This window comes from Bolinopsis microptera, chromosome 2 (genome assembly GCF_026151205.1).
Source record: "Bolinopsis microptera isolate Bmic1 chromosome 2, MBARI_Bmic_1.0, whole genome shotgun sequence".
NCBI classification, from domain to species: Eukaryota; Metazoa; Ctenophora; class Tentaculata; order Lobata; family Bolinopsidae; genus Bolinopsis; species Bolinopsis microptera.
In genome coordinates, this window is record NC_087073.1 from 5,979,026 (window position 1) to 6,005,984 (window position 26,959).

The 26,959-nt window shown below is 38.2% G+C and overlaps 2 protein-coding genes across 4 annotated transcripts in view; one reads left to right on the top strand and one right to left on the bottom strand.

The window, feature by feature from the left end:
• Positions 1-26,959, bottom strand: part of LOC134811508 (uncharacterized) — a 93,443-nt gene that overhangs the window by 32,263 nt on the left and 34,221 nt on the right. The gene's annotated exons all lie outside the window — the stretch shown is intronic.
• The window catches only part of LOC134811463 (inactive tyrosine-protein kinase PRAG1-like), a 39,595-nt gene continuing 25,642 nt past the window's right edge, over positions 13,007-26,959 (top strand). The window contains exons 1-4 of one of the 3 annotated variants that reach the window (XM_063818298.1): positions 13,007-13,792; positions 18,419-18,642; positions 19,550-19,657; positions 20,865-20,961. In XM_063818298.1, coding sequence (XP_063674368.1) covers positions 13,040-13,792; positions 18,419-18,642; positions 19,550-19,657; positions 20,865-20,961 — 1,182 coding nt within the window. In that variant the 5' untranslated portion in view covers positions 13,007-13,039. Of the gene's footprint in view, positions 13,793-16,055; positions 16,826-17,570; positions 17,888-18,418; positions 18,643-19,549; positions 19,658-20,864; positions 20,962-26,959 lie in introns of those variants that run through there. The other 2 variants (XM_063818300.1, XM_063818301.1) reach the window with 2 other exon arrangements.

Consider the following 26,959-nt stretch of genomic DNA (forward strand, 5'->3'; position numbering starts at 1 on the left):
GTAATTGAAAATATGTCCGCGTCTGGTCAATTTATCGCCCCTGTGAATTCGAGAACTGGTGAACGACACAAGACAGCCCATTGTGTCAGTGGAACGTTTCCGACATCGGACAACCCGCTTTCATAAACTGTTTTTACTAAGACTCTACCAATTCTATCTGATAATCATGAGACTACCCTAAACATGAAGTTACTCTTTAGGGGTCGTTCCCAAATTACGTCATCAGCCGAGGGGGAGGGGGGTTTCTAAATGATTACCTAGTGCAATTTTGACACAATAGCTATGTGTAAAACTGATAACGGAAGGGGGTAAAAATGTTCCAAAAAGTGATAACATAATATGTAAACGACACCTTATATAGTTGATACAGAAAAACGGACACTGGACAGTTGAGAAAATTTAATTTACATTACATTACATAGTCACTTTTTGGCCAATTTTTAACCCCTCCCCCCATCCGTGATCAGTTTTACACAGCTATTGTGTTAAAATTACACAAGCTAAAGCTTAATCATTCAGAAACACCCTTGCTACCCCTCCGTGATTATGTTATATATGTGAAGCCCCCCCCCCCCCCCCTAAAATATCAGCGAAGCTGTGTACACCCCAATTAATAGTTGAAAATTGGTCAAAGTGACGATGATCGATATCGTCATATCGCCACTAAAGCAGTTGTGTGCTGATCAGCGAGAGTTGCTACCTTATTGGGGACGATCTTGTTTTTCGCACCATAGTATTAGTGTACATCTGGGAGCGTTCATGTTTGACATCTCATATGACTACAACTACTTCGACAATGATACTTTTTTCAATCTCATTCTGGAAGGTCAACAAAGTGACGTCATTACAGTTGTAAACGCTCCCATTACATACATTACATTACATATATTTCTTTGTCTAATAATTATACAGAAAGGGGTACAAATGACCATTCTGTTTAAGCTCACATGTTCCCTATTAGAATAAACATTCATTGTGTAATCAACATTGATAATAAACATGAACAATAGTACCAGCTGAACTTCAGATTGATCAGGAGTAAAAATTGTTAGTTCGGTAATCTGTTGATTACTCAGTCGGAGCACGAACTGAGTATCATTTCAGGGGCATAGTCCATGCAAACGACACATTCTGTGCATAGTTCGAGCAGAAACACTGCACACATAAAAGAGATGCTGATTTGTTTATATTACAAGATAACTATTTAGATAGTAATATGGAATGTGATTACTAGGTTCGCACCTAACAGTGCCCCAATCGTGCATCGACAGATAACTGAATTACTAAAAATTATGGATTGAAATTCAATTTGTAGAAATAAAACACAACCAAAAATTACTGTCAATATCTTCTAGTACTATTTGATTCAAAATTATCCAAATCAATAACAAAGTATTTCTCCAGTTTCAGAATCATGTCAGATTTTAGAGGGATGCCCAGAGGTCCTCCTTCCAGTGTTATGAGGCCGATTGGTCCGGGTCCGATGATGAACCCTGGACCCATTAAGCAGCCCATATTCCCCACCCTCTGTCCAGACTTTATGAAGGGGGTCTGCAGCGTTTTCCAGTGTCCCAAAAATCATCCGGAAGCGTCTTTACTGTTCTGCCAACCCTACCAGAGAGACTGCTGCCAAGCAGGACAAGCCTGTACGTACATGCACGCCACAGCAGAAGAAGAACAATATTACAAGGACACCGGCCTGATCCCTCTCAGATTCATGCACAAACCTATCAGGATGGAACGAGGTAAAGGGTGCTTGCCAAACGGGCAACCTTCTTTGTTTCCCACTGAAAACAGTAACACACCCACCACACCAGTAGAACCACAAATCTTTACCCCTCCACCGCCAGTCATTGCTCCAGAACCCATCATCATGACTCCAGAGGTTATGCCTGTGGTAAGTTCTGGAGAAAAACACAAGAGTGTAGAGCCAGACCCTCCTACCAAGAGACAGAAGCTGTCTTACGAAGAGATTGATATCGAGAGGAACATGTTGAAAGAGAAGGTGAAGATCCTGGAGAAGAAAGTTGAGACTCTTGATGCTGCTAACGATGTACTTCTGGAGAAGAATGCCAAGTTGAGATCCTCCTCGAAACGGTCTCCAGACAGAAAGAGATCTCCAGACAAAGAACACCGAGGCAGACGAGACAGGAGAGACCGAGACAGATCTCGAGACAAGAACAGGTCCCGTTCTAAGGAGAGGGCCAGGTCTAAGGACCAGGTGCAGGAGGGTGGGAACTGGAAGGATAACAACAACCGCGGTGGAGGAGGCGGACGATGGAACAACAACAACAACGCCGATCAGTTTAGCAGCAACCCCACCTCGGGACACAATAACTACAACAACCGACCGGTGTAACTAGTAAATAAATATTTTTAAAGGAGTAAAGAAAATTACTAAACTACGTCTTATCTCATATTTGTGTTTGTTCATGGCATTTGTATTGGAGAGGCAACGTGCTCTACTTTACACCGAGTGCAGACCGTGACATTTAACTAAGTTACAGAACCAGAAAGTAAACACTGACGGTGTGCCAAAAACGGATTGATTATTCCTTGCGAAAGGGATGTATGTTTTTTATATTGTTTTGTGCTATATAATTATCAATATATTATTGACTTATGAAATGGAAGTTATTCATACAAATGTTATATGAATACTCATAAGTAATGTTACGAGCCCAAATCCGTGACATAGACAATCACAATGTAATTCTATTGAAAAGGACAGTAATCAGAAGTTGATGGTGAAAGAGATTGAGAGTAAAGCGAAGACAACACTAATAGTGTTTGTCATGTAGCACATTTTCATACTCAAAATTTGTTCCAATCGAGTTACGTACACACACTAGTTGTCACATAGAATGTTATTATGACTAATACTAATAGATATGTTGACAAGATAATTCAACGATGTATAATTCAACGTTTTATTAAATAATCTGAGTATTGCGGTTGAAATTGGTTCTCCTGTAATATCATATTGCAGTGCCAAGTTGTACGTTTATTTTAAATTCAATTTTCAACGCAAGAAAGCGAATTTTTCATTCTCTGTGCTGCATTGATGGAATCGAAATACTTTGGAAAGTCTCTTTACTTTGGAATCACAGAACTAGTGTCTCGATGAAAGCATAAATGAAATGTCTCGATTAGTCCTGGTGATACTTGAGTCATAATTAAAATGAGCGCTATCGGAGATAATTTATTTCACCTTTCAAGTTCAACTGATAGTCCGGGCTGAAAGGGGAATCCGCTGGTATTGAGTGTTCGAAAGGATATTTCAACGGAATGTTAGTGTTACTTAGGGCCTTTTCCAACGAAACTAGTCATGTCGCCAATTAAATGGACAAAGTTGGAAGTCTCTACGACCTTTCGAAAAATGAGTTTCGACTACGTGCCATATTTGATGATGCGCGGCATTTGGAGCTTCAGTAAGTGTAAAAGTCGTTCACATAGCCATGTGTATACGCGTACTGCGTGACGCGCTTGTTGTACTTTACTGGGCAGCGCTCAGCCTGTCATTCCGCCGAATCTCTGTTTGGCGGAATGTTGTTATTGATTATTATATTGACTATTATGTTTATAAACATAATAGCCTGAGGTCCCCAGGTAAGTTGTACTGCAAGCGAGAGGGCTCTGGTTAGAGCAATGGTTAGACTTAGAGCAATAAAAGTCGCATAATTTGACGAAATTCGTTAATTTTCAAAGTCCTTTCAATCGGACTTTTAAAACTGTCCACAAAACTTGGAGGATATCAGAGTTGGTATAGTGATGAAAATGGGACAAAAGACTTTGCTTTGAATTGTAATATAATTAATAATGTCTATAAATGATTGGACCATATGCCTCAAATTTTTCGGACAGTTTCCTTGTAAGTCTATGAATAAGCGTACCGATTTTTGTTACAATTGGATCGAAGGAAAGTTACTCAATATGCATTTGCTTCAAGACTTTTGTGCTTGTAGGTTTACAACATACCAGGACGCGCGCCGAGTTGGACTCGTCGACGGTCCAGATGGAACTGATATTTTACGAGTATCACCGGTCACCCGTTAATTTTGTGCTGGCCGAGATTAGCGCTAAAAAGACCATCCTACAGTCGGCACGCGCGGCTCACTGTCGATGGCGCACTACATAAATTGTAAATATTTAAATCACATGATACACTTTTGAAAAAATAACAAGCTCAAAACGCTACTGTATTATTTTTCCGTAAAAAACACAATGCACAGTAAATTGTTCAATGTTAAAGGACTAACCCATCGCGTTACTTTTGAGAAGAAAGCGGCGCGCGCTACTTCGAAGAAATTTAGACGAGTAACATCCGTCAAGTGAATGGTGAACATCTCGCCGATTTGTTATTACTGGGCCGCGCTCAGCCTGTCATTCCGCCTAATCTCTATTTAACAACATTAAAGCCTGGGGTCCTCAGGTAAATTTGTTACTGGGCCGCGCTCAGCCTGTCATTCCGCCGAATCTCTATTCGGCGGAATCTCTATATGATTATGAACATGATAACCTGAGGTCCCCAGGTAAGCCGATTTGTAGCGCGATGCACTACTGGGCCGCGCCGCGAATCTTCTCGCAACCACATGCAGATCGGCAACCACATGCAGATCGGCGAGATGCGAAGGATTGACATCGTGAATCAACTTACCTGGGACCCCAGGCTATTATGTTCATAAATATGAATAGAGATTCGGCGGAATGACAGGCTGAGCGCGGCCCAGTAAGAATCAACTCGCCGATCTAACGACAAACGAGAAAAGCATTTATATTGGATGCACGGCGCGGCCCAGTAGTCCATCGCGGTACAACTTTTGTCGAGGTACCTCAAAAATGATCTTTGATATAACGATTCCTCGTTTAATTTTGGTCGATGCATGTCAACTTAATGTAAAATCAAACAATTGTTATAAAATTATTTTGTTGGTATCAAATTAGTTACCTGAGGACCCCAGGCTTTAATGTTGTTAGGCGGAATGACAGGCTGAGCGCGGCCCAGTAACAAATTAGATGTGCTTTCGGTAGAGATATAGCGCGGGTCTTTGGAAAATGTTTGCATTTGAGCATATCCGATCATCAAACATTGTGTTACTGGTGACAGATCAAATATCTTTAATCTTTTACCCCATTTTCAAAAAAAGCTCACGCACACTCTTTAAGCAGGAAACAATTGTACAAAAATCCGAGCAAGTTTATGTTTAATCGTGCACCTCCTAGTAATAAGGTTTATCAAATGCTTTTCACGTTGTAGCGCGATGCACTACTGGGCCGCGCCGCGCATCTTCTGCAGATCGGAGAGATGCGAAGGATTGACATCGTGAATCAAATTTTTAAGGAGAATAAGAAGAGGTTACAAATGAACTGAATGAAATACAAAAATTGCTGTTAGATCTTACATCAGAGAAAAGTGCAAGTTATTGGCTCTCATAGTAGTGTATTGTGCACAGTACACACCTTTTTTGAAGGGTTTTCCGAGGTAATTTCCAATTCTATTGTTTAAAGTATCGACAATGTTAACATCTGGCACACGGCGACCTTTGTACAGTGTGCTGATGAGGTGAGATAATGTCTGTGCTTTGATCTAAATTTAGTGTACCGTTTCAGGAAAACACCTGGAACTTTGCTTACACTATTTGACTACTATTTAGCTTTCAGTTGTATGCTGCGTAAAATTTATTTCTGCTTCGCACCTAATTGTTATTATCTTTAACTTTAAGCTTAAGTTTTTAAATTATTTTACTGTAGTCGGTCACGTAACACTAACTGTTTGATATGAAATCTAATTTATAAATATCACTTTCGGGATGCGGATGGTTACTCTTCAGCAGCTCAAGAATAATACGTCATTGTATAGCCGTAAACCTTGTACAGCATAGTATAGATACAGTAACAGCTGTGCAATATATTTGACACAAAATTCTTTGCCAAGAACTGGTCTAGATATTTTCTACTTTCTAAAATTATATCAGATCTCCATAAGGTAGTATGACGCAATGAATAAAGATGCAACTGCCAGTGCGCCATGTTAATTACTGTTCCCAATTCTTTATTAATCATACCCGTAAATATTTGCTCGGTATCTGACAGCAGTTCATCGATTGATGTTCCGTGTTCTGTTTCCTGGTATTTTGTGAGCGGAATATTTTCTTGAGTAGGATAAGATGAAATCCGTCACCTTATCTTACACAATACTGAATACTGAATGAATACTGACTACTGAATGAATACTGAATGAATACTGAATGAATACTGAATGAATACTGAATGAATATTGAATGAATACTGGATACTAAATGAATACTGAATGAATACTGAATACTGATTGAATACTGAATGAATACTGAATGAATACTGAATGAATACTGAATGAATACTGAATGAATACCGAATGAATACTGAATACTGAATGAATACTGAATGAATACTGAATGAATACTGAATGAATACTGAATGAATGTTGAATAATGAATACTGAATAATACTGAATAATATACTGAATACTGAATGATAATTATGATGTATTATTTTTTTAAAGTTATAATGTAGACAAGGAAACACACGTTTAGATTTTTGAAGATAACTTTAACTAAACTATATTCAATAACTCTATATATCCAAATTCTTATCTCAATAATTATCAACGTTTTGGTTATAAAGTTCAAGAATCTTCCTGACGATATATTTGTGAAAGTTGAAGAAGCTTGATGACAATATTTTTGTTCTCGTTCATTAGTTTATTGACATCAGATAGACTAGTAGTCGTGATAACTGCATTCAACAGAGCTTGTTCTTCCATACTTAAAATTGTGGCGATGTCTTGTCCACAGTCAATGAGATGCTGCTCAAATTTCGCAAACATTTCCGTTTTCATTATGTAAGAGAATAAAAAGTCCATACATTTGTTTTCTTCCTTGCACAATTTACTTTGTAACAGGACATCTAGAGATTTGAGTAATTTCGACATATGATTTACCTTTTTATTTATTTGGTTGATTGCTACACCTTTCCGCTTGCCTTTGTGTTGCCGAACTGAGTCAGATTCTAACTCATCACTACTTGACACACTTCTACTATCACTATAATATGGTGTTTTTGACTCATCATCAGCACTTGTTTCCTCATAGTTAGAACCGTCTTGTTGAGATTCTTCAGATATTATCGTATCAGCATCTGAATATGTGGAAGCAGGATAATCCAGTTTTACATCAGTCGCATCCGAGTTAGCTTTTGATAGTGGTTGAATGTTAGAGCTTGTTTCTGACTCTCCGTTCTCTCGATGATACCGACTTTTGTGTGAGGACAGGCTATATTTATTGACAAAAGACTTACCACAGAATGAGCAAGATATAGGACTCATGATATTACAAAGGATACGTTTAGAACGTTTTGCAACAACAGTCTTCAAATATATTATTCAATCTAACGGGAATGCTTCAAATTTTTTGGAGTAATTAACTCAGACCCACGTGCTATTTTATACAAATAAAAAACAACTAATCTGCTTTCCCTGATCGACGTGTCTTTTTCTTAACCAACAGTTAGGTCCCATTGTATTTGTATGTACGGGTGTTAAGGACTTCGGGCTCCCTCCCTCCTTTCCTACCCTCCCTCCCCGTCAGGAAGATTCTTGAACTTTATAACCAAAACGTTGATAATTATTGAGATAAGAATTTGGATATATAGAGTTATTGAATATAGTTTAGTTAAAGTTATCTTCAAAAATCTAAACGTGTGTTTCCTTGTCTACATTATAACTTTAAAAAAATAATACATCATAATTATCATTCAGTATTCAGTATATTATTCAGTATTATTCAGTATTCATTATTCAACATTCATTCAGTATTCATTCAGTATTCATTCAGTATTCATTCAGTATTCATTCAGTATTCATTCAGTATTCAGTATTCATTCGGTATTCATTCAGTATTCATTCAGTATTCATTCAGTATTCATTCAGTATTCATTCAGTATTCAATCAGTATTCAGTATTCATTCAGTATTCATTTAGTATCCAGTATTCATTCAATATTCATTCAGTATTCATTCAGTATTCATTCAGTATTCATTCAGTATTCATTCAGTAGTCAGTATTCATTCAGTATTCAGTATTGTGTAAGATAAGGTGACGGATTTCATCTTATCCTACTCAAGAAAATATTCCGCTCACAAAATACCAGGAAACAGAACACGGAACATCAATCGATGAACTGCTGTCAGATACCGAGCAAATATTTACGGGTATGATTAATAAAGAATTGGGAACAGTAATTAACATGGCGCACTGGCAGTTGCATCTTTATTCATTGCGTCATACTACCTTATGGAGATCTGATATAATTTTAGAAAGTAGAAAATATCTAGACCAGTTCTTGGCAAAGAATTTTGTGTCAAATATATTGCACAGCTGTTACTGTATCTATACTATGCTGTACAAGGTTTACGGCTATACAATGACGTATTATTCTTGAGCTGCTGAAGAGTAACCATCCGCATCCCGAAAGTGATATTTATAAATTAGATTTCATATCAAACAGTTAGTGTTACGTGACCGACTACAGTAAAATAATTTAAAAACTTAAGCTTAAAGTTAAAGATAATAACAATTAGGTGCGAAGCAGAAATAAATTTTACGCAACATACAACTGAAAGCTAAATAGTAGTCAAATAGTGTAAGCAAAGTTCCAGGTGTTTTCCTGAAACGGTACACTAAATTTAGATCAAAGCACAGACATTATCTCACCTCATCAGCACACTGTACAAAGGTCGCCGTGTGCCAGATGTTAACATTGTCGATACTTTAAACAATAGAATTGGAAATTACCTCGGAAAACCCTTCAAAAAAGGTGTGTACTGTGCACAATACACTACTTCTCATCACTCCCGCTTGAGTCATTCGGATTTTGCCGCAACAAGCAAGAATTCATTGTCATACGTTGTATGACCCGCCGCGCACGGCTCCCCCTGTACCATAGTGAAACGACCGTGGGGGTCGCAACGTGATACAAGTCAATCCTTCGCATCTCGCTGATCTGCATACATTTGTGGTTGCGAGAAGATGCGCGGCGCGGCCCAGTAGTGCATAGCACTACAAATGTGAACTAGCTATTAATTTAGAGCTAAAAAATTGAACTGGCTACTTCTACTACTTAATAAAGGGTTTTTATAAAATTTACTAAGATTTCTTATTCAATTTCATATTGAATTTTTATATAGGTAAGGGCCAATGCTATATTATGTGCAGGGTTGCCGGGGGACCTTAAAAACCTTAAAAAACCTTAAAAACCTTAAAAACGGCAATTTTGGGCAAAAAACCTTAAAAAAGACGTGAAAAACGGGCAAATTTTCGGGTTTTTAAGGTTTTTTAAGGTTCCATACCTAAATTATACCTAGCTTGATGTAGATCTAAATGGATTTTCCGGATTAGTAAAATTTTCTGAATTATACCTAGCTTGATGTAGATATGATAAGATTTTCTGAAATTATACCTAGCTCGGTGTAGACCTGATAAGATTTTCTGAAATTATACCTAGCTCGGTGTAGATCTAATTGGGTTTTTCTGAAATTATACCTAGCTCGGTGTAGATCTAATTGGGTTTTTCTGAAATTATACCTAGCTTGTTGTAGATCTATTGGGTTTTTCTGAAATTATACCTAGCTTGTTGTAGATCTAATTGGGGTTTTCTGAAATTATACCTAGCTTGTTGTAGATCTAATTGGGTTTTTCTGAAATTATACCTAGCTTGTTGTAGATCTAATTGGGTTTTTCTGAAATTATACCTAGCTTGTTGTTGATCTATTGGGTTTTTCTGAAATTATACCTAGCTTGTTGTAGATCTAATTGGGGTTTTCTGAAATTATACCTAGTTTGTTGTAGATCTAATTGGGTTTTTCTGAAATTATACCTAGCTTGTTGTTGATCTATTGGGTTTTTCTGAAATTATACCTAGCTTGTTGTAGATCTAATTGGGTTTTTCTGAAATTATACCTAGCTTGTTGTAGATCTAATTGGGTTTTTCTGAAATTATACCTAGCTTGTTGTAGATCTATTGGGTTTTTCTGAAATTATACCTAGCTTTTTGTAGATCTAATTGGGGTTTTCTGAAATTATACCTAGCTTGTTGTAGATCTAATTGGGTTTTTCTGAAATTATACCTAGCTTGTTGTAGATCTAATTGGGTTTTTCTGAAATTATACCTAGCTTGTTGTAGATCTAATTGGGTTTTTCTGAAATTATACCTAGGTCGGTGTAGATCTAATTGGGGTTTTCTGAAATTATACCTTCCCCCTTTAGATATGTCATATGATTGCAATTTCTGTAGCGGAAACCTTAAAAAACCTTAAATTTAACTGTTTTGGACCTTAAAAATGGGTCAAAAGGGGCCTTAAAAGACGTGAAAAAACCTTAAAAATGACTCTCAAAAATGCCGGCAACCCTGATTATGTGTATATTGTTTGAATTTTCTTATTGAGAGATGTGATAGCGGAGCTATTAGAAACTGCTGGATGTAAAGACGTTAACACTGAACCTCTCCTTATTCCTGTCAACGGGACAGAACTTCCTGCAGGGACCAAAAAAGCAGATGGAGCTAGATTAGATGTAAGCACTAGGAGTATTTGGAACCCATTGGAAAGGGCATTTTTAGATGTAAGAGAATTTCATGCTGAAGCTTTTTTGAATGAAAGCTGGACGGTGCCAGGTATTTCCAATGATCAATTAAAACACATAAAATAATAGTGCATAATAATCCCTCTGTTCAGGGCACTGCACACTAAATGGTCCATGTTTAGTATGAACTCACCCCAACACCTCAATAGCCTAAAATGAAATCTAACCAAAATATTGCGAAAACTATGAAGTTTTGTGTGCCTGTCCTGCGATCGCTCTTCGTCGGAGCTCAGCTCAGCCTTGAACTGTTTCATTTTTTCCGCCTGAAACCGCACAAAGTGGAACGATTCAGAAAACAATAATGCCAAAGTGTCTTTCCTCGCATGTTTACACACTGCTAACGTCACACGTCAACTGGACCAGTGCACCCGACTTGTTCCATTGCTTTAGGTATCCAAGCAGAACATTTCCCGAGCAGCTCCTCCAACTCCTTGTCGTTAACAGTAGCCATGGCATACAAGCTACAAGCACACACAGTAATCTCGCCGTTAAACTAGGCGAGATAAGCAAGCTGATAGGAGACAACAAAATTACAAACTAATGCAATTAGTGTGTGGCGTGAACTGTCAAACGAATGCAATTAGTGTGTGGTGTGAACTCGAGTGTGTGGCGTGAACTGTGTGTGTGGCGATCCTTCCAATAAGGCTGTCTAGCTATGAGAGACAGAAGAAAAGCGCATACAACAAAAGGATCATTGAAGTGGAGCATGGGACATTTACACCAATAGTCCTATCAACAACAGGTGGGATGGGAAGAGGAGTTAATACTTTCTTCAAAAAGTTAGCTATCCAGAAAATCAGGTCAAAGATACAGTGAGGACATGACATTTATCAGGAAAAGAGAGAGATTTGACTTATTGAGAACAACAATTATTGCTCTCAGAGGAGAAAGATGAATAAAAAATGGTAGTGCAGTTAAAATATCAGATTTAGATATAAATTTACAGCCAGTGCATTGATTGTCATGTGGCTACTTTTACTGATAAGGTTTTTTATAAATTTTCCTCAGTTTATAAGGGGTTTTTACTCAGATTTTAACTTTTATATAGGGTCATTGTGATATTATCTATATATATTGTTTGAAAAATATTCTTGTTTATCATGTATCAGATGCTTGAGCATTGACTAAACAGGTGGTGGTGGGGTAACGTGATGTGGAAATGTATTACATTATTGCATGATGTGAACTGATCTCTGGATCTTGTGAGGTAGTTTTATCGTCACCTAGTGAAACCCTGGCTCTGCTTGCAATGATATGAACCTTGCTTGTGATGATATATTAACCCGGCTTGAGCTGGTCATAGTAGTTCAGGGACTGTGTCAAACATTAAACTAGGACCAGTGACTTATGAGGGGCCCTGGATCTCAACCACCTACCTGCCTAATTATGCCGAATCACCTCATCATTCCCGAAACATGTTTATTTGGCTCAGTTGTTTTCCTTCAATATTGGAGCTGATTGGATTTAAGAGCCTATGGAACTGTTACTGAGCACATATCTCTGTTTAAGTTAAGTGCATGGTATTCAAAATCTGAAACAGAATAGACTCCCACAATTTGAAGCCTTTCACCACAGGGTTTATGTGAGGTTTTCAAGGTGGTTATCCAAGCTCCAATGCCACCAGAATGGTGGTCTTATTTTGATAATAATATGTTAATTTCGGATCTAGTCCAACGATCTACACCTAATCCACAATCTAAGGTTCAAGCATTTATCATTATTATATAATTGTGGTCGATCATCTCTTAATATATCAAATTTTAGAAGCTTAGGTCTGTACAAGTTTTATTGCAGTTTTGGAATCCAGATAAAAATCCTGGGAAAATCATGAAAATTGTGAAAAATTGCTGGATTCCAGAAAATCACTTGCATACCTTATATACTATATAGGGTATATATATATGATACATAACATTTGATTATATTCTTTATCGATATTCAATTCTATAAAACAGAGAATGAAGTGCTATTAGTATCACAGGTTAAGCTAATAGTAACTGAGCAAGGTGAGAAGATTATAGATTTAAGGCAGGGATGGGTTGGCTTTAGAGTAGAAAAATAGATAAGAGGGTGTAGGGTATCTACTTCAAACAAGTGACGTGAATTACAAAATTCTTTTTTAGAACAATAATGTCCCTAGCCTATTTCCTGTTGCAATTTAAAACCATCTATATTTCCTTAACAAAAAATTGAATATCGATCTTAGAAGGTTAAATGGCACTTAGGCTCAAATTAAACAGTCCTTATAAATTACCTCGATAACAAATTTCTTATTCTAATATGAGATTCATTTATTATCATTTCAATAACATAATCTAAACTTTAAAAACATTGCAGGTAATGTCAGCCGAGTAACAAGACATCATGAGTAAGTTTATGAGCAAGCTCACAAAGAGATCTTCATCTTCTAAGAAATTCGAGGGTGCTGTTGAATGTACAGATTTCGAATGTGTGACATTCCAAGACAAACCCTATCAGATGGACAGTCGTCCCCTTGTTGACGTTGCTGCTCCAATACCACCCTTTACAGAACCTGCTTGCAGATTTGAAAGAAGTGAAGGACGACAGTCGTTCAACGAAGGAACTGAATCAAAATTTGGAGGTCGTCTTAATCAGAGCAGTATTGCTACGGTTAACAATTTGACTGCAAATGATAGAAGATTATCACAGTCACATGTTTTTGGTGCAGCAAACCAAGCAACAGCGAGCGCTAGCAATGAGCCACCTGTCGTAAACCAACAGCATCAAGATGCAATGGCGAACCTGCAGCGCAAACGACCAGGATCTGCGAGATATGCTCGTCCTGGTGCTGTTAACGGTGTAAAACACGGCTCTTCCTCATCTCTGTCATCAGCATCCTCTGCTTCATCCACTGGGTCATACTCAAATAACATCGGTAACGGATTCGGACACCCGGAACATGCAGAACTTATTCAGTCGATCAATGCGTCTTTGAACCAGCTCTCACTGGTGGAGGATATGCAGGATCTCATGCCTTCTACAAACGCTCCTCCTCTCAAACCGAAGAGACCGTCGACTGACCGAGTCAAAACAACAATGGCATTTTATGCCAACAAACCATCCTTCAGCTCCGACAATCGGCAACCTAGCGGACAGGTGAGTGCATATTTCTATACTGTCAGTCATCAGTACTGGTTTGTGACAATTCCGGTCTCTAATCGTCGTTCCGTGGGGTGTCATGTTTGCTGCGTTAAAATAGTTGAGTACGCTGTTTGCATGTCAAGTGACAATATGTCCCCTTGTAACGTTGCGTGGTGTGGTGATCGTCCTGTTACTGATATGATAGGTGTTGGCACGTGGTTTAGAGGTGTTGTCACGTGGTTTTAGAGGTGTTGTCACGTGGTTTTAGAGGTGTTGTCCAGTTGTCACCCGGGCTTTCTCCTCCCTTCCCATTCTTGATCTTCCGGATAAAATGACTTAGTGCAATTTACTGTTAACGAATAACCAGGTCTGGAGTGCAAGTGTGCAGGCTTAGTTACTTATTTATCATTCGCATCGGTGTAACATACATAGTGCATTAGTTTTTGTTACGGATTTCTAGTCGTCAATTCTTTACAACCTCACTAAATGTAGACATGAATGTTAGCGACATTGTACAATGCCATACTTGGATCTGACATAAAAACGGTGTTTTTATTTTATCATACGCCTTACTTAATAGATTACTTTATAAATTGCCGATAGTTATTTATATCTCGTAACCTGATAGACCGATCGGTATTCGCAATAGCTCTCTTGTATTTGTTTCACGATTTTTGAACCAAATATTGGGCATATTTGAGTTGGTTTACATGGGTTTATTCCTCGTTGCTATTAAACATTTTGACACTAAAACCCAATTAATGCCGACAGTCCAATTACGTGATAAATATACATTTTATGTCGTAGTCTGTTTTTTGCGGGTTGTAATTGACATAATTATTTGAATTAACTCATTAAACCTAATTACGTCCACAAATAGGTTACGAAACCTGGCATTTACCTTTGGCTGGGATACCTTGTCTATTTTTGAATTCTATTTTCGTCTCGTTTAGTTGGCTGGGATTCTAGTTTTAGTGACACGTGAGGTAGTAGCTCCGGGGTCACGTGGTCAAACAGAAGATGCCTCACCGTCACAGATACAACAAGTACAACACCATGCCTCTGAGGAGACTGAGGATACCTCGCTCGTTGGTCATGGTACGAATCTAACAACATTTTAGAATTATTTTAAAGATTATGGTATCGGGGATGTCAAGTTGGGTTTTCTCCAGAAATTAATTGTAACTGTGCCCGTTACCGTACGTTTTTTTTCCGTAATTGTATTAATATCAAATTTAGTTAGTTTGTTTGTCAGATGTGCTCATTAACGTGTCTATCAGCAAAGATATTTAATAAATTACTGCTAGTAACAATAGTTTCCTTACTTATTTAAGATATTTACCTCAAATAAATTACTGTAAATAATGGTCGTTTCCTTTAGAGTACGACATAGCTCGTTTGCCATTTGTTCTTTTGACGATTATCAATGAATATTCAATATCCTAGCTATCATAATAGTAAATGAACTGCCGTAACATTTATACTTATATTGCATGATATATCTGGATTCATAACATACTGGCGCAAAGCAACTCCAAACCACTAGGAAACTGAAAGAAATGAGAATTTATTATATCCTTGTCACGGCATTGGCTGGAGCAAATGTTCTAATGTTTTCACAGCTTATTTGCCAATACAATTTCTTAATTGTTCGGAGTGTATTTTGAACGGATGTCGGCTATATTTGATTTTAAAGAGTGCTCGTTTGGCCCCAGGTCGTGTATTTCTGTCCGTTTTAGACCGTCTTTTGCCGATGCTTCTGCTTGTAATGTTGAATTTTGTTATGTATGATGTTACGCTCTCATATTGTGTAACATGAGATTCTTACTCATCATTACTCAGTATAACTAAACACAAGTGCTCTGACCAATAACCATGTAGTTGTGAATTTCCCCAGAAATTACCCTCAAAATAGCGCGTTATCATTCCAGTAGGTACTTATAAAACTCACATGACATATTCAAGATCAAAACTTCTTCATCCCTCAATCTGTCCCACACTAACACCATGTTAAAATAACCTCATATGATTCACGTCTCTCAACAGCAGGCCGAAAATTAATTGCACTTTTAGACAGACAACACGGTAAAAAGTATATCAACATAAATATAATGTGTTGCAAATTGAAAGACCATATAAGTACAACGACATTTCTGCTAATGCCACATGAGTGTCTCCAATGGAGGCCCTTTAAAAGCTCTCCCTTATAAGTTTGCTGACCTTTTTATAACTTCCATCTCTCAGTAAGTGTTGTAAGATATAATACCTGTAATAACCTGTAGTAACTACCTCGTAGTTCTTACAAGGTTAGAACTTTTAACCGTCCAATCATATCACTGATAATATCATGAGTACCCATCACGTTCGTCTTCAGAAGGACATTGCCAAGTCTAGTTTTAACATTACCCGCGACTTTGTTTAACATTGCTTCTGGTACCAGCTGTTTATTTGAGCACCTACACTTCCCAGTAGACTACGTCTACTCCGTCATTTCACAGTTCACACTGGTAATTTAACCTGGTCTATTATTAATCTCCAGGTGACGCAGTACACTGTCCCCTCCTCGCATTATACCGAACACCTGTTATACTCAGTTGTAGTCAGCTTTAGAGCGTATCACGGTACTACTGCCTGCCTTGTTCTTGTAACGTAACTATAAGGCCCTGTCATCACTATGACTATTTAACATGCACCCCCTACACCGCTCCCCTTGATCCCTCACTTCATGTTCTACGTGTATATCCCTTCTGTAATATATCTCCCACTTTTAGTCCGACTTTACTTTCAACTGTCCTTGGGAACCTTAATATTTAATGTTTTGTTGATCTTTTCCGCTCAGATATCCAATCCTAAGATCTGTGTAGTACTTTCTATTTTGAGGGAACGCTTTGCTCGTTTGTGAGTTCGATGAAAACTATATCTAAAATGTCAATGAGGCGAAGGCGAGATAATCTGGTGAACAATATCGACTGGTCGCCTTGTAAGAAGTTGGGTTCCCCTCAAGTCAGTCGCTCCAACAAATTGGTTCACTCGAAGTCGGTACACTGGGTAAGTGTTACTTGTAACCACTGGTTACTTGTAATAGTAAAGTATACTTGGGTAGTGAGCCGAGTTAACATGGTCATCATTTCCTTTTTATGGAACCTGAGCTAATATTAGCTAATGTAGCGAGATTTTAAAGTTCCTTTGTTGACTTTGTTGTTGTCTAAATGTCTGTTCCGCTAGGATTGCCCTGCAATTTTATACCGGAAAACGGAAAGTTCTCGAAGTTAAAGAGTCACATTTTTACCCATTCCTGAAATCCTCCGTTTCCTTTGACCACGAATAACATTTATTTTTAACCTCCTCGATGTAAACCTCGAGTTGACCGAGCTCAATGTATCGCATATTACATAACACTCATTCGCCTGCCAATTACCAGCTTTACTTTTTCAAAAGCCCCAAGCAAAAACGTTATATCATCCCGATCACATCATGACATATTTGAAATATTTGCTAAGGGGTCGTTCACAAATTACGTAATCAGCTGAGGGGTGAGGGGGTTTTCCAAATGATTACGCTAGTGTAATTTTGACACAATAGCTATGTGTAAAACTGATTACGGAGGGGGGAGGCCGAGGGGGGGGGGGGGGGTTAAAAATTGGCCACAATGTGATTACACGTATAATATGTGAACCGCCCCTAAACGCATCCTGCACTGCCTTGACTGTGTGATGTAATATAAGGTGACTAAAAGGGATACCTTCTCCGGCAGGTACATGATATCATAATTAGTTTACTAATAATATTTCTCATTTCTCAAATTCTCATGTCCGATAACGATCATTTCGTTATCCTGCAGTGCGTGTAAGGTCGCAATTATTGTTGCTATCGTAATCTCACCTTCTCGTCCCCGGACACCACGTTTGTCACCCCGCTAAAAACCCATTGTTCCCCCGGTTGTGTCATCACTTGCACATCGTGTAGCGAGTATTGTGTGGAGACCCTTTCCGTGCGGTCTTACTTCGGTTACGTAACTTCTCAATCGTCAAGTTATTGAATCTCATTCGTTTGTCTAGTTGATTACCGCGACCGGTTGCAATCATTGTGGCGCTTATCAAGATCTCACTGGTAAAAACTTCATAACCTTTTCGTTTAAGTAGTAATTGGTTAATTAATTTCATAGGTTTTCCTTATTAAAGTGTGTCGATAAGGTCCTCACAAAACTCGAGCTGTTGTGTAACTTGAACTTTAATATTTACAGTCCAGGAATATCTTGTTAATTTACTGATAATTGACAACAAAAATGTGTTGGGCAACCAGCCTACACGTGTAGTGCTTGTCGACTGTGTTGTTTGTGTGTGTTTAAGTGTGTGTTAGATTAACTAGTAGTTGTTAAGTAAGATACTTAGTTAACCTACATACATGTCATAACTTAGATTTACTAGTAGTTGTTAAGCAAGATGCTTAGTTTAACCTAACGTATCCTTGTACAGTATATTGTTCATTGTGTTCATTTACTTATGCAATTAAGGATTTGCTTAACGAATCATTTATAAAAATATAAGATCCTATGAAAACCGTCAGCTTTATTTCCGAGTTAGTTCAAGGCTAAATTAAGAACAAGTATTTTGACATTCTAACACTGGTCTCCTCCTACAGTCTTCCCTTGAAGAAGAGAGCCCAGGGGTCGGCATGACGACAACAGTCAGTAACCACAGCAACAGTACCAACTCTCTCCACAACCACCACGGAGCGATTAACAACATCACTAACAATAATAACAACATCTCCCCACATGCCTCCTCTACCACCATCAACTCTACTCACAGCAACTGTTCTCAGCATGGACAGAGAGTGCACGTGTGCAAGCACTTCATCTCCGGGTAAGTACAGGGACAAGGGACCAGGGTACAGGGTACAGGGACTGGGGATAAGAGTATAGGGGCATGCAGCTTCACTTAATATTGCGCGTTCAGAGCAAGGTTCTGATTTTTATTCTAGATGTAATTGTTAAAATTTGGGTCCTTTATGTAATAAGCTCGGATTGGCTTTTAAGATCACGATAAGCTTTATAGATCACGATAAGATAATACATGAGAGAACATTTTAAATTTGACACGACTAAGGAATTTTCTGGACTCAGCTCTGGATTTAGATGAAAGATTCTTATTTATAGAACAATGATCAGAGGTACTAAAGATGCGTAATTGGACTAAGCACACCATGATCTTAACTTTTCAATCGAACCCGTACAAAATCGATCCTGAATACATTAACGATAATATGCATACCATTTGAAGCTGAACAATTTCTATATTTTTGACTAGTTGCAATCCTGTTATAATTGAGGACAGTAATTGGAGGACCAAATAGTTTGTTCTAAGCGGGATATAAAGTTTTCGGAAGTATGTTGCGGAGTGGTAGGGAGGGGTGTGAAGTGGTGTATTGACGTGGTAGCTGATCACGTGGTAGCTGATCACGTGGTACTGATTAAACTTGTTGGGTACTGATATGTGATACAGGTGGCACAGCTCCAACACTGATCCAGGGTGGTTTAGTGTAGCTTGGTGGGAACTAGTTAAGTCTCCAAGGTCTAAGTGTTCAGGGTCACTCCCCACTTATGGCACTTAGACCTTAACTAAACGGCATATGTTCGAGCACGTGCCGTTACATGTACTTGAGTATATACCGTTTAGTTAGGATCATGTGATTTAGGCGAGTGATTTATTCAGAACAAGAAACTGATTACATAGTCTACTTTGTCAAGTAGATAAATTAATCGTACCTCAGGAACAAAAAGGCCCTGACAGAAATACTGAAGATGTTGAATACCAGACATACGGTTAGAGATGATCTCAGTTTGAAGGGCTGGTCTGATTATCTGGTGTGCAGTTCTAGGTATGTTACTATAAAATACATAAAATACATAAAATATTTTCTTATATTGATATTCTATAATTCTATAAAATATATATATATTTATATTTATATTATATTTTCTGCTATCTTGTATTATATTATGCTGTAGTACTACTGTATTATTTGCTTTGTATTACATGTTGTCAGACGTAGTCAAAACCTTAGTCAAGTTAATAATATAATAATATTATATAATATTCTAGTAATATTGTAATTTTGTTTACGCTCATCGTCACCCCACGGCTAGCGCTCTCATTAATAGTCACCTAGATGTCTCCCTCGTTACTGTAAATCACCCAAACAATATTAACAAGGTATGTATATATAATATTAAGGTATTTTTGGACAAATATGGGCATGAATTACCATTTTACGAGCCTCTATGTTTGTTTAAAGTAGCCCCGTTTTTAAAGAAATGGCGGTGTAAGGTCTATTTCAGTGGTCTCTTGTTTCATCCCCTAATAATAATCAAGTTCCTTTCTGAGTATTGTAATGAATGTTGTCTTTGAAAAGTGGCAATCTAGATTCTTCAATGTAAAAACACAATTAACATTACTTCAATTTAATTACCATTCGGAATTTTCTCTAGATGCTTCCCTCTGTAACCTGCACCAGATCCAATGAGTCATGTCACTGTTCCAAATGTTTATACAGACCACAACCCGTGAGTGTAAGATACCACATAAGCTCCCTTGTAGGAACTACATGTGAAGTGAATCTTATAATGTGTCTACAGTGCTCTATGTGAACAGTTCACTTCCGGGTCTTTAACGATAATTTGTCGTTAGATCGGGCAGGCTTTGATGACGTCATCATGATATTATAACATTGCAAAACATTGTGGAGTTGTGGAATGTGGATATATCAACATAGACTATTGGTTACACTTTACACTCTACATTCTACACATATTATACTCAGTTTATTGTTCATTGTTCTGTTGTAGACGGTAATATAATATGAAACGATATGTTGGAGCCCTATAGCATTCTCTAATCCGTGATCTTCTGAACAATTCTTTTAACTCTTAGTCATAAATATGACCGATAAAATAATTCACTGATATTTTGGATAATTATTTGAAGTTATTAAAGGTATTTACTATTGCAACAGGTGAAAACTATTTACAATTATTGTTAGGAACGAGAGTAGTATATAAACCCCGCTAACAGGATTGCTTGCGCAGGATACTGGTTGACACGGAGAAGAATAGAGGGTGTTACAAAGTGAGGTGTGCTAACACTGACAACCTGGCCCTGCCTCAACGTGTCTACCTAGCCAAGGTAACTAGCATTCCACACATTTCATTCACTTGTAATATTATATATATCCACTCCTAGCTGGCACCTTCCGTTCTTTCAATCATTCTGAGCATGCACCAGCTCATTAAAGTTCATTCGTCCTTCCATTCATCCGAGTCAGCCCTTCATTCCAATTGCCACGCCTTTCAGAAATAGGTCTCCCTCTTCCGCTCATTTTACTCCCACGACCCACTACACCGTTTTATTTTGTAATCATATCACATAATACATCATGAACCATTTCGAATTGTTAGCTAAGCTAATGAAGTGAACAATCTTAAACTATTTTTGAAGCGATAAAGAATTTGTTTATTGTTAAAAATTGTATAAATATGTATAAATATGTATGAAATTGGTAAATTCGCCCTGTTAAAGACCTTATAGACGTTATATTGTGCAATGTCACCGCATCATCTGCCTGACGTTTTAACGGTCAAGATAAAGCAAGTGCAATGTTAGGTGGTTAAAAGTGTTACTGTGCGCCCGGACACTTCCTCAAAACCCGCATTTAATTTTAATGTTAACCCGCCAAATTAAAGTTTATGGAGTTTAATTTACTCTTTACATACGCACTCATAATTTAAATAGAATTGTTTCCGCATATAATGTCTATTAGAATAATATACATATTAATATGTCTAATATAATACATAATAATATGTCTAATATGTCTGCGTGAAAATTCAGTGTATAACTCGTACTACTTTCTCATGTTGAGACTGCATGCGATAAACACACTCTCACACATGCACTGAGAGGTATTGGTCAGTAAGTACAAGTCGTAAAATACTTGAGATAACTGTGGGGATATTTAGATTTTAGACCGCCTAACATTATACAGGTATTATACAGCTATGCGTACAGGTATGATAATTGATACAATTCCACACTGTGTTTGTGAAAAGTTCGAGAACATGTTGTTGTACACGGTGGGTATATTACTATCATCATAATATTATAAACATGCAGGATAACTCCGCTTAATGCTATGTAAATAGGCGATTAAAGTTCACCTAATCTTATGTAAACATGCTATTTAAGTTCACATATTATAAAAACATGCGAAAAGTAAAGTTCCTCTGTACACTATACTAGAACTAGGAGGTGTGAGATTAAACACGTTGTACAGCAGAGAGACAAGGTCAGGGGAGTTGTGAACGTGTAGCATCTCCCTATCCGACGTGTAGTATCACACTTTGTCCCGGAGCAGTAACTACACGTGGTGCAGTGTAGCTCTGCTCCCTCTCTCTCTGTCTGCTTGATATACTCTGATTTGCTTCCCCCTACTTAGAGTTGTTCCTCCTCTCCCCAGCTGCTCAGTCTAGACCAACTAGACCAACAATTGTACACAGAGTGTCTCGTCTCCCGACCTCTTGTCGCTGGAGGTAGGCCGACTGTCGCAGTGCTTGTCAATGTTCTGCCGCACTACTTCCAACCTCGCAAAACAAGTTCGTTCTACATCGTCAAGTTTTGCAACGTAGACTCTCAATTCCCATACCTACTCAACCTCGTTACTTGCGGTTCAAGTGCGGTTTTGCGGTTGGCTTGCTGACCATGACTGTTTGGATAGTTTTCACTTTTCTGCTAAAAACCTTCGTTGATTTCACACCAAATGTCTTAGAATAAACATTGGTAATATGTACGAGATCACAGACGTTAGTCTAGTACCCTCCATATTTTAGATTACCTTGTGATTACTACTTTCCTGTCTGATTAGCTTATTCAGTGAGAGGCGTTTAATGATCCAGTCACATAATGTTATGCAATTATAATAGTAACCATAGTAACCATCTCAACCCCGCCTCATTGCCATGATATTCGATCCCGTTAACATTCAATTAGGAGCGTTAATTGCATCACCTCCCCCAATCAACAACTAACCTACGTGAGAAGCGACTACCCTAGTGAGGTGTAATGCGGTCACAATTGAGAAGAACAGATGTGTAATTATCCCATATATGGTCATAGCTTTGCCCTCAAAACTTGGGATGATCTTTTCAGACTTGTTCGCAGTTGTTCCAACACTATGTTAGTTTTCTACTTCCACTTTCCCTCTGTTAGCGCTCTCTACCGCAGTGCTGTGAATGATTTTACCCTCTCTCTCTGTTCTCTACACACCTAGATGTCAGTGGGGATTAAGATGTTAGTTAGAGTGTACCTACGTGCTGCTCCTGTCACGTCAACTATTTAACCTATCAGAACGCTCTAACTTTAACCTCTCTCTATCAATCATCTCTCTCGCTCTTTGCCGTCCTATCATGTCTGTTCTTAAAATTAAAATTCCTGATTGTTGCTATTTTGTTGAGAGTATTATATATTATGCTGAGGTTTGACAATGAGCTTTAATTCGCGGGGATGTTACATTATCTTGCAGCAAGTATGTTGAATCGGTTTCCAGGTTCGAGTTAGAATGTCATTCTTTCTTTTCGCAAATACCTGATTGATGATTCATCGATAACGAATGGTTATCGTGCACACTTGTAACCAAGTACGTGTTATAATGTGGCCTCCTCTCAAACTGCCACTTTTCTTTGCTGGACTGTCACAGCTTCACAAGTGGCTGGTGAAGGGGCATCATTTTGATATTTTCATACAAAGTCTCACTTCTATAACTTCCACTAAAGTGTATCTTCCATGGGTATGTCGGAGCGTGCACTAGCTTTTTTAGAATTTATAAATTTATTTACAAGTGTGAGCTGATGACCGTGGAAACAAGCCATGTCTGAGCACACTGAATTCTTAGTTTAGAATCAGTTAAACAAGGAACTCTGTCAACAGTCATTAGAGAATTAGCTTTGGTGGAATAAAACTGTTATTACAGTGTAGTACAGCTGTGTTATCACACTGTTCAAGTGTTCTCTACTGTTCTTGTTCTCTGCAGTTGGTCTTTGTTAGATAGCCAGTGTTCAAGTCCTTTGTTTGAGGACCTTTTGCATAGAAAATATGGGGCTCTGACAAACATTTTACCTGTTTTGCTATCTTTAGTTGTATGCTCTTCTCCTGCAGTCAGCAGCAGTCAGCAGCATGGCAGTCACAAGTCTGTCTCCTGGATCATAATTCTCGGATTATCTCTTTTTACTACAATCCAAGATTTGATAAACGTGCTAAACACAACATGACTCGGTGTCATGCATAGAGGAGCTCTCACTTCTCCCTGAAGCGTTTAGCTTAGCTGTTTAGTGGGCTCTATCATCTCGTAATGATATAATTAACCAGTGTTTGACGTAACGACGCTGTTTTTCTTGACCGTCTTGTATTCTTTACGTCCTTTCTTTTAATCTTCCGTCCGCAAAACTTGTAGTTTACTGCTGTTTTGTTTTGAGCGATCGGTTATGGTCACAGTTGACTGGTTTCGTGTGTTTGTTGTGAGCTTATGGTTAAGTCTTGACGCAAGATGGTGATGCGCCGCTTTTGTTAATTGAATAAAAAGCTAGTGCTGATTTAAAAATTGTCCTTCTCGAAATCTTGGCGTATAGTTTCTTAGTTTCGAACGATCTGCTATCAGTATCACGGTTGTGCGGTTGTGCAAATTTTATTTGAACTATTAGTGAATTATTCCCATCATTCCTGTATGGTGGTGATACATGATAGATAAGGACTTATGTATTGATTCCTGATATACAAGTAGCCGGCCCGGGTATTTGCTCCTCTAGTAACATTGTACCTCTCTCTGTAGAGAGTCTGTAACTCCCACAGTTAGACAGTTAGCTCCTCCAGCCTGGAAGTCTCTAGTCTCTCAGCACAGTACACAGTGGGGCAGCAGTGCAGAGTACTGCTGTTCACTGCTTGTTGACACGCCTTATTTCTCGCTCCTCCGCTTCTAATATGTTATTATGTACTGTTCCGAGCGGGAGAAGAAAGGGGGGGGGGGGGGGGGGGGCTAGTCTTTACAGTCTTTGTTTTTCGGCATAATGTAAAAGCGTGAAGACGAATGAGGAGAAATATACACGTCGGACCCCCTGGCCCCCGGAGTGGTGAGCGGGGTGGTTGTTTGCTGGTACTCCGTGCAGCGTTGTTGCATGTTATTCTTCACTCCAGGAAAATATGTGTCGTAATTTGTATTATTCTTTTGTTGCGATGTTATAATACGTTTGTGTTGTTTGAATTGTTGATTGTGTGAGGTTACGATTGAGTGTTTTCTGTTGTTTTGGTTTGGAGGTTTGGAGGTTTACTGTCCATTACTTGGGAATTTATCGGTAAACATATATATGTTAAGCGAGTTAGAACCTCGACGTGTTAAGAAAAGCTTGTTTTAAGACATCGACAGACTATATAAAATAGTAAATACAGTTCCGAGAGACTTTGATAATTTCCTTGTTGACAGAGAATTTTGAATGAGTTTAGTTAGAAGTTCCATTAACAAGATCGTACTTCCTCAATTACCAGACTTCAGAAACGTGCTGGAAGTGAGAGAGATCTAAAGTAGTATTATCTCTTGAACCTGAGTAGGAAATGATAGGAGTGGGTTAATTGCAATAAGATCGAGTAAACGCGGCCACTCTTACTACCCTGCTGCTACTGCAAATTGCGGGTGTTCTCTGTGTCGTGATCAATGCCCTTCACTCTTGTCACTTGTCTCACAATTTGATTTGTTTCATCCTTGTTTCTAGGAGTTCAATATCATGCTATGGTTTACAGCACTTCATAAATTTCAATGAGCAATATCAGAAGTGGACCTGAAAGTATTAATATCTGTTGCGTCAGCTAAATATTGTTACATTACGTTGGTTTATCGGTTTTATAGATTTGCAATTTTGTGGTTTCATGGCCAACACCTGCTTATAAACGGATATTTTGTCATTTTCCCCCACTTTTTCGTGTGTTAAACTTGATACTTCGCCAAACAAGCAAATTAATCACCACTACTTCTATTTAATTGTTAACTGAAAGACAATTAAATTGAACAGTTGCAACTGATTAGTGTCAAAAATAGCTTGCATGGTGCTATTGAAGGATAATTTAAATTTATTTTTGAACTATTAACTCCAAATTAAACGTGGTGGGACATCAGTCTGCCAAACTTCCAAGGCAACTTGGTTTAATTTCATAGGTCACCCGAAACATAAATTCATTTGTCTTCAACGTGGTTAGGACCCTGCTATTGGCGGTCAGTCAGCGGTCAGTCAGCAAGGTCTCTTAAGCAACTTAAATCCTCGCCACCGACACTTTTTTCTGCTCGTCAAACATTGGGCTGCAATATTTTCGGGGTACTTGAAAAGCTAAAAGAACCGACATTTTTTTGGTTGCGATACTTAGTACCCACAAATATCCCCACAGTAAATATGTTTAATGTGGTCGGATTAAAACCAACCTTGATTCGAATTAATGTAGTTTTACTAGTAATATCCGCCTTTATGCATAATTATATAAATTCACTGGAAAAACACAGCGTGCATACCATAACATTGTAATATATGACAACTTCTCCCGTAGTTTTGTTTGTTTTCTCAGCGATTTCCTCTAACGTTACACAACTGACGGCACATGGTACTTCTCTACTGGTGTTTCTGCTCTGACATTTGTTTTGTTTTGTGGTGATCTATTAACCTAGATTCCTTCTGCTGCTACCCTTGAGGTTGTAGATTGCCTAGCTGTTTTATTTTCAAGTGTTTGGGAGCTAATGTTTAAGGTATTTGCCACTTCTGGGTTATGTGAACTGATTCCCACGAAAATCTACTAAAAATGTTTCATTTTTTGGATGGCTAAATTCCTGTGAAATTATCGTAGCTTTGTTTCTAACCTTAACAAATCACTTCTGCTCTGGTAGTTATATGTTTGTTGGCATCATATCTTTTGCCTGTAACCAGATTTGACTAAAGATACTTGAAATTAAGCGCCTGCACTAAATCACACTAAACATGTATAATACACACATAATACAACATAATTAGTACAGTCCAACTCGGCAAAAGCACAAGCTCACTAAGATACAGATGCTCAGTAGTTCTATTGTTTTCACGGGGACTTGTTGTTCTCCGGT